At 38.1% G+C, this 8,965-nt stretch overlaps 1 protein-coding gene across 5 annotated transcripts; it reads right to left on the minus strand.

The window, feature by feature from the left end:
• Window positions 1–1,037: 1,037 nt before the first annotated feature.
• On the minus strand, window positions 1,038–4,293 carry LOC110922163 (ankyrin repeat-containing protein At5g02620). Of its 5 annotated transcripts, none has more exons than XM_022166478.2 (6): window positions 4,146–4,293; window positions 3,913–4,068; window positions 3,090–3,590; window positions 2,872–2,940; window positions 2,195–2,670; window positions 1,038–1,764 (listed from the first exon to the last, which is right to left on the minus strand). In XM_022166478.2, the coding sequence occupies exons 2-6, from the start codon at window positions 4,061–4,063 to the stop codon at window positions 1,144–1,146; spliced, it is 1,818 nt and encodes a 605-aa protein (XP_022022170.1). In that variant the 5' UTR covers window positions 4,064–4,068; window positions 4,146–4,293; the 3' UTR covers window positions 1,038–1,143. The 5 variants fall into 5 exon arrangements, with proteins under 5 accessions (XP_022022170.1, XP_022022168.1, XP_022022169.1 ...); XM_022166476.2 differs by having other exon boundaries at window positions 2,872–3,015; XM_022166477.2 differs by having other exon boundaries at window positions 2,872–3,015; window positions 3,913–4,073; window positions 4,146–4,240.
• Window positions 4,294–8,965: the final 4,672 nt, after the last annotated feature.

Raw genomic sequence — 8,965 nt, forward strand, 5'->3', positions numbered from 1 at the left:
TTCTTGATAATCGAATCGAATTTAAACGAATTTCGAATTTTTCGAATTCGAAACGAATTCTGAACACCCCTAGCCAAAAGTTGGATGAACTTGAGAGTCTTTTGAAAGAAGTTTAGAATTCTCCAATTGGAAATGCACTTATGAATGAACTGACTGTTTCAATAAAAGCCCATATCAATAACAAATCAAGGTCACAATAGAAGTAAAAACATTATCTCTTAATGCGTAAGAAGATCTAATTAGGGATCATTATTTTATCCAACTGAAATCATAATTGTGTTTGGTTGTTAAAGTTGGAATCGGAATTAGAAACGTTCCATCAACAAAGCCATCTCAATGGAAAGTTTAGATGACAAAGGAAATCATAGTATTTTGCTATAGTACTCCCCAATATCAATCATTCATCATAATTCAGCCTAGATTGGAACCTAAGACGTTCATCAATATCGTAATCATACAAAAAATCGATCGCAAAAACAGAAATCTAAAATACAAAAGATTATCAGTTCCATAGGAACCCAAAACAAAGACAAATTGATCTAAGTCGTGGAAAACCAGATTCAATTCTTGAGACACATAACAAAGATAAAATGAAGACCATCACGTATTGCACCAGGTTTTAAGAGGAACTGGATTTAGGAATTGGGGTAGATTTGTTAATTTGTAATCAAATTCCGATTCCAATTTCAATTCTATTCAACTTACCAATGAATAAATTGAAAATAATCACAATACATGTTTCTATCAAAAGCTTTTTTTTTTTTAATGCCCAAGTCAACACACCCTTAATCCTACACTCCTAAGTCTACACAACTTGCCGACAATAGGACTTGAACGTCCCTCACTACTTAACACCTTTGCTACCATTGGGCTACGTGCTCTTTATAGGTTCCCTTCGTTCATAAGCCTATAACAAATGACTGTATTTAATTTTTAAATTGGTCGCTCAATAATAGGGAACTTATGAATTAAAGTAGAGTTAATATATTTAAACAATGATTACAGATTAACAAAAGGAAACATATTAGAGGAGGAACTAATATAATCATGACCTTTATTTGACATAGAGTACCCGATATAGTACAGGAACCTTGGAAGAAAACAAACATGGACCTTGGACTAAAACAAACGTTACATTTTGATTTAATAGTAAAGAGTACGTTTTTTATTGGGCTTAAACAAATGTTTAGATTGATACGCCGCCTTAACAACATCCTTGAAAAGATCTAGTTGTAGGAAGATATAAAACATGACTGGAATGCTGGCCAAAGCGGTGATGGTGATTGGTATCCATCTCACCTTGTTATGGTAAAGAACAAAGAAACTCGCACTGAATGCAATCATCATGGTTACAATAGAGAGGAAGAGCGTTGCAATACCATTCACTAGTTTCCTTGGTAATGCCTCCTTAAAATCATATTCAGCATAACGGGATGTGAGGATAGATAAGAACATAAGGACCGAGGTTGATGAGCATATTAAAGAAACAGCATCTGAGATCACAAAAATAATGAGGGATGCTTCTTTTCTGAAAAAAGGTATGCCGGTGTCTTGATCGTATCCACCAGGAAGTGTAAAAGCCGCTGCGAAGACAATGGTGGCTATAAGGGTTGCAACCACCATACACTGAGATGCGGTATCTTTCATCCATTCCCTGCCATCTTTTAATAATGCTTCATGCTCCTTGGTGAACAACTCTTTTGGTGTTTTACCTCTTTTATTCTCCCTTTGCCTGTATTGAGGTGGGATCATTTTCTGTACCTCCTGGAACATATATCAAAGTTAACTGGTTGAATCAGCAGGACCAGATTCTAAACTGTTAACTGCCGGTAGAGAAAAGAACCTTACGATGAGACCAAGCAAAAGATTAATGATTCCGACCCTCATCTTGGGATCCTTTACTATTTCATAAAAACATTTTTTTTTTGAAAATCGTTTGATCAATATTTTTATATGAAAGCATTTGTCAAACATATGTTCATGTAATTTCTGATTAGAAACAATTTCATAAACAATAAATGTGAGTACATAAACTACAATATATTACAATAATAAACTAATTTTATAGATAAATGATTTGGAAGGATGGATAAATACATTAGTAGACATTAGACTTTATTGAGCCGCTTGATGAGTTTGCCATATTATGCGAAGAAAGGAAGATATGATGCATAAGCTTGAAAGAAATAATTACCTGGAACCATAATAACTCGCTTTGCATTTGAAAAGCAACTCCGGATGCATTTTCAAATTGTTGTTGCTTTACGCTCTTTGCGACAATATGCAGCATGTTATTGTGGTTTTCGTCTTTAATAGGAGTTATTAAATCTTTCATTGCACCAATTTCATATATCAACTTAAAAACCTCTATTTGACGAAATTTGACCGCAAAATGAAATATAGTTTTTCCTTTGTGATCTTGTTTCCATATGAGATCAGGATATGAGCGTATGAGTTCAATTATAAAACGCGTATTGCCCATTTTTGCAGCAACAAAAAGTACTCGGGAAAAGTAGCCTCTTTTTGCCTTACCCTCCTTATTTGTTTTTACAGAACTCGGCCCTCGGATTATGTCATCAATCTCTTTCTTCCCCATTTTGGCAACTTTTTCCCAGATTATTTTTAATAACTCAAGGGCAGCACTTTCTTTTTTGTTGGGCGCTGCAAAAACTGAAAAAACAAACAAGAAGAAGAATATCAAACGATTCATATTACATCGTTTTCTTAAACTATTTAAGGTAGTAATCATTTATAAAATTCATTTAGGTAGGAATCAGCATAAAGTACAACCAGAAATCACAAGCATAATAAGTATTTATGTGTCAAAAGTAGAATGAAGCAAAGAAATTGGAGTAATGAGCATATACATACTTGATTTGATTTTTGTGGAGATACTATTTGTTTTTTCTTCTTCAAATGCACGAGGCTTCTGCGCCAAAGCTAAAAGCACATCAGTAAGTAACCGGTTCGGGAGAATGATATTCGGGCAGTCATTCAATATATTCAGAGCAACATCTGGAAAAGAATTAATGTCCACCTTATGAGAAAAATTGTATAAAATAAACGAGAACTTGTAAGAAGTTACATACCAAACATATCCGCTTCAACACATTTTTGGAGGACCCAGCCACGATTATCATGTGTCCAACAATCGCCCACCATTTTGTTAGAAAGATTATACAGATAGGCCACCATTTTGGGTTTTGCAAATAAAGCAGCCATATAGAGTGGCATAACTTTCTTAAAATTAAGGATTTCAATCAAGGCTCGATTCTTTTGCACCATCGTCTTGGCTGTTTCTATATTTCCAGCAGCAGCTGCTAAACAGAGGGCAGTATCCCAATTTTTATTTTGTAGCTCCAAATCCGGTTTTTCCATCAACTGTACAAGATTTATCACAAATTGTTCTACTGCCTTGGTGCTCTCTGCTGATGCTGCAACGTGAAGCAGTGTTTCCTCGTTTTCCGTGATAGCAGCACGCATCAGATGTGGGTCTTGTCTAAGAATGGGTTCAGCGGCCTTCCAATCTCCTTTCATTGCGGCTTCGTAAAGTGGAACAGCAAACTTGATGTATTTTTCTTCTCTATTTCCTTCAAAAGTTAAACATGGTTTGTCAAATTTTTAATTATAGATTATTGCTTTTACTAGATGTAAAACCTGTGTAAAACACATGTAGTCTTTAGAAATTTTACACATATAATATTGTTTGTGATTGTGAGCAAGTGGTCCGTTTGAAGTCCGCCAACAATAACCTAGGCTTGGAAAAGATCTCCAATGATGAAGGTTTAAAATGAGATTCAGACGCTTTCACATCGGCACTCTTGGAGATGCTATTATCACTTTAAAAACAGACATTGAAACGAGAACTTTCACCCATATAAGGCACTGATAGATACATAATTGAGAAATTACCAAGAAGTAGTTCTAAACTAGGCCTGTTAGGTTGTGGTGGGTTTTGTTGCGCTGGTGCCGGCACTTGCTGTTGAGGCATCTGAACAATAGTATGGTTCTGCTGCTGCTGCTGCTGTTGGTGACCAGAGCTTGTGCTTGGTTGCTTCATCATTTCGGCTGCACTGTCATATCGATTAGTAATTAATATAACTAGAATACATTCACAAGAACATCTAGTTAGCTTTTGAAAATACCTCTGATTATCCGAGTTATCTTTTACCGGTGTTCTTTCTAATTAATGAAGATCTCAAGAGCATACAGCTGAATTTATAGACGTAAACCAATGTGAACATCCATGTTAAACTATTTGGTGACGGACAAGCCACTATTGCTAAAAGTCAACGTCCATCCATCTGGCAAACAATTATTGCTAACAAGTGACACTAAATATATATATAAGAAAACTTCTTTTTTGGTTAACTTTGTTTAGATATATGGATGGTTAGTCATGCAACCCTTAAACTTCCCTTAAACTTTAAGAAAAGTATCATACCATCCCTAATTCTATAAAATTGCTGGTATAAATTTTACTTCATCTATGTTTTACGTCATATGAGTCACTTAGTGTACAAATTTGTGTTTCTATTTTACATTTTTTCTTGTTTTGGTCATTACTCCGTTAGCACACTTTAACCCCCACCCCCACACGCCGGTAAAACGTGTTGGAAATTTGTGAAAATAGCACTTTTCACAAATATAGGAAAATGCATTTTTTCTAATTTTAGACTAGAAATAAATATAAGAAACTGAGTGGGTTTATATATTTATTTGTGGGTTTGTGTTCTATGTTGCAAGAGCTTCGCAATGAACTAAACCACGTTCAAAATGAAGCTAAGATGAATGAGATATCGATGCTCAAAGTTTGGTGTTTGAAACATTGATGATATGCGCAAAATGCAACATATAAATTATATCAAATGTGGCATAAAACTAACCCTTTTTTAGTACTAATGTTGGAAAAAAGTGTGTTTTTGTCTTCCTTTTGTATTTTTCAGTATTAAATGAGCTTAAATTAACAAAAGAAGCAAAAAGATAGCAAAATCTAACATAAATACAAGAAAAGGAAAAAAAGTGGAATGCCCGACCCCTCAACAGCATCTTCCCAAGCAAAACCAAGGACTGAGAAGACTGAACATGCCCCGTGCTCAGCGACGGGGCCGTGCCTAAGAAGCAGCAGAAAAGACAAACATTTAGAAGCTTCTATTGCCCACCATGGGGCCGTGCCCAGTGGACACGGGGGCATGGTCAGACTCCTGCAGGCGCATTTATTGTAATTGCAAATTACAATTAATGAGGAGAGAGACAAGGATGGACACGGGGCCGTGCCCGAGCTTCTGTTCAGCCTATAAATAGGAATGCTTGAAGACATTTCAACTCATCCCTTGGCACACCACCTCTCTCACACTTCACCCACCACCTACCACCACCATAACACCATCATCCACCACCATCATCCACCACCATCATCCATTGTCCATCATAGAGTGTGTGAGTCATCTCGGGATCCAAGATTGATCGTAAGAGTTCTTGACAATCAAAGGCCATGTTTGCCTAAGTCTCTTACATCACTTGGTGAAGATAAGTGTTTAGTGTAATACTTTTTATTTTTAATCTTTTGCACTTTTTAATTGGTTTTGTATTAATGACTTTAATTACTAGTTTCTTATGTTGAAGGTGATTCTTCCTTATCGTTTGTCCGTGGTGTCTTGGCATTATTTTACTGTCTATATAAAATAAAAGATTTTCACCATTCATATCTCCACGGTCTATATGGAGGTATGTTGGCTACCTGGTCGGGGGTTAAGGGAACGGTTTGGTAAGAGTCTTGCCGTTGTTCAGCGTTTAGAGATCATGCAAGGGACCTGGGTCAAATTTAGTAGGATCTCCTTCAATGCCCAAAGGTATTGGATGGCGGGGGTCCAAACTCTTTGATCCCCTCATAAGTTAAACTACTATTAAAACTTTAACCCAGCTATTTAGGACTGTATCCTTGCTGACTCAGACTACTTAGCTGAGGGTAACGTCGCCTTCAAAAGAGGGGCCTACCACATTATGCATTAATAACTTAATTAATTATCTTTCAATAATCCGACCCTTTAGGATCGTATCCTTGCTGACTCAAACTACTGGGTTGAGGGTAACGTCGCCTTCAAAAGAGGGGCCTACTACAATAACTAAGATAATCTCTTAAACAAGTGCAAAAGTGCGAAAATAATCAAAGGTTACACTAACACACGAGTCGGATGCAAGTGATTCATCTTGTCTATCTGTTTTTATTTTTATTTTTATTTTCAGCATTTTAGTTAGTTTTATTTTCTTAGTTAAAAAATCTTTTTCTAACATTTTGGTTTGATTAGACGTTGAGGATAAACCGGTACTAAAAGCTATTGTGTCCTTGGACGACCTCGGTATCTTACCAACACTATACTACGTCCACGATGGGTGCACTTGCCCATATGTGTGTTTAGTGTTAGTAAATATCGTGTTTTATAAATTTAAAACTTGGCTAAAAGTGTAAAAAGGGCTTAAAATATACATCCAAATTATAACACACTTCACGCACATCAAGTTTTTGGCGCCGTTGCCGGGGACACAAGGATTTTAAGAAAGTTAGGAATCAACGGCCTAATCATTTTTTTTATTATTTTCTTTTTAATTTTTAGGATTTTCTTAATTTTTCAGCTTCTGTAGAACTCAGCACGGGCCGTGCCCGCTGAACACGCCTCGTGCCCAATCTTTGGAACTGGCAAACCTGTTTTAAGTCAGACAGTAAGCTGAACACAGGGCCGTGTCCACTCAACACGCCCCCATGCCCAAGATTCAGTTGCTGAAAATGGAACCGTAAGATCCCGACGGTTGGTAAATTCTGACACAAAAATGAGTGATGACGATTTTTTTTACATTCGGCACTCTTATGGTACATGGTGTCGATTATGTGGCGGCAACCATAAAGAATTAAAATGTTATTTTCTAAATTATAAGCCCCACTACATAGACCCATCGTCTCCCTATAACCTTAAGAGTGGCGAAAGTAAAAATAATCACTATCTCTCCCTCGAATGCGCCCAACCGGATATTCTAGGAGAAATGCTCCTTGACGAGTTAATTCAATTAGAAAATCTAATTCTTAATTGGTTAAAAGAGCTTAGGAAGGATTTCATTGATTCATCCCAAGATGATGACCAAGAAGAATTGTTGGGATTGCATGAAAACAACCTCGTTGTTTCCGATCTTACCTTCAACTCTAGCAAAGACATGGACGATAGTCGTCCCTGTGCCGATTGTGCCGTGAAGGACTCTCCATCGACTTCGTTCGGTGCATACATAGACCTGAGCGATTCGGCATATACCTTCTTTAACGAGAGCCCGGAAAAGGGTTGGACTTGTCCACCTAAAATAAACATAGGAATTACCTTCACCGACAACCTCTTGCGTTCTCGTCTTAGTCTAGAGCAATTAAGGTATCTTAGGCACTTTGGGGTTGTTCCAACCAGTAAGGAACCACCCGATACAAATAAGTTCCTTAGTAAATAGAAAAACACCATAAGACAGCTTCCAGACACGGGGTCGTGTCCAGGTCAGCACGCCCCCGTGTCCACCTAAAAGATTCTCTTCTGATTTTGTCAGAATACGGACAAAATGTGTCAGGATTTTAACTGCACACGGGGCCGTGTCCAACCAACACGGGGCCGTGTCCAACGCGCTGTCGTTTTCTTTAAATGCAGCCTGATTCCTGCTCATTTTGACCACTTCAAAAGACAGAGATTCCTGGGATCTTCACTCATACTATCCTAGGTAAGTTCTAAAAGAAGGTTCCAAGAACCATCTTGTCTTTTCCCACTTTTGTTCATTACCTTCTCTTTCAATTTTTCGACCATTTCCTCCATTAAAGCTTGGAAACTCCATGATTCCAACCTTTAGTGTAAAGTTTGTAAGGTTATTATCCAAGGGATCTTACTCAAAATAAGTTGTGCAACTTTGTTTTAAATTATCTGTGCTTAAAAACTCGACTAAAAACCATGAAAATAATTTAAAACTCCAAGATTCCTTAATCTAACAACCTGCAGACAACTAGACACGGGGTCGTGCTCAGCAAGCACGGGGTCGTGTCCGAGGTACTGTTTCGTAAAAATTGAGCTCTTTTCGGTCTATTTCCCCATAAATGGCAAGCAGAACAAGCGGGACGTCTTCATCAAGAAATAACCGACAGGGGAGAAAATCATCAACGGCAGAAGACTCTCTTGTAAACTATGTTTACGCCCTAAGAGAGGCTATTGATGAAATGACAGGGGTGGAAGAAGCATTGGTCGACCGTATCAACCATCTAACGGTGGGACTGGAAGGGTGTCTCCGAGAAGTAAACCTCTTGCACCAGAGGTTAAACCTTCTCGACTCTCCTCCTTTGGTACCTATAATAACCCAAAGGGCATGGAACGTGGTCCCCGAAGTCATCATACCCGCCGAATGGTACGCCATACACCCGGAGCCTCCGCAAGGGATAGTGCAAGGAGTCCCGGTGGGTGTTCCCCCTCCTCCGCGAGATGTTGAGGAAAATGAAGCCGCCTTCTTCCTCCCAAGGGAGATAGAAGAATGGCTTTAACAACATCTACGAAGAAAACCATCGGCCAAGAGTCCTACTACATTAGGAAACTATTCCCGAAATTTTCGCAACAAAGAAGTATAACTCTTTATGATAACTTTATGTACCTCCTGACCTATCTAGTTAAGATTTTTCGCTTTTATTTCTTTTTACTTTTCTAGGAACTTGTGTAATTCTCTCTGTGAATGAAATGATGGTTTTAAGGTTTGGATGGTGTTGTAATAAATAAAACACACTCTGGGTGGTAAAGGATAACAAGGGAAACGAGAAACATAGCCCCATGCACTAAAACAGAGCAATCCGACAACAATCTCCCATTACAGTAGGCTCAGCACGGGCCGTGTCCACCCAACATGGCCCCGTGCTGCACAATCTACAGCAAATCGCCCAGTTCAGGTAACTGGACACGGGGAC

Source organism: Helianthus annuus, chromosome 16 (assembly GCF_002127325.2).
Source record: "Helianthus annuus cultivar XRQ/B chromosome 16, HanXRQr2.0-SUNRISE, whole genome shotgun sequence".
In the NCBI taxonomy this organism is placed as follows: domain Eukaryota; kingdom Viridiplantae; phylum Streptophyta; class Magnoliopsida; order Asterales; family Asteraceae; genus Helianthus; species Helianthus annuus.

Excerpts from the sequence above, each read along its gene's own strand:
- LOC110922163 (XM_022166476.2), bottom strand. The coding sequence starts at position 4,063 with ATGATGAAGCAACCAAGCACAAGCTCTGGTCACCAACAGCAGCAGCAG. Across the intron at positions 3,591-3,912 it reads TAGTTTAGAACTACTTCTTG|GAAATAGAGAAGAAAAATAC; the intron begins GTAATTTCTCAA and ends TAACTTTTGAAG. Across the intron at positions 1,765-2,194 it reads GCGAGTTATTATGGTTCCAG|GAGGTACAGAAAATGATCCC; the intron begins GTAATTATTTCT and ends TATATGTTCCAG.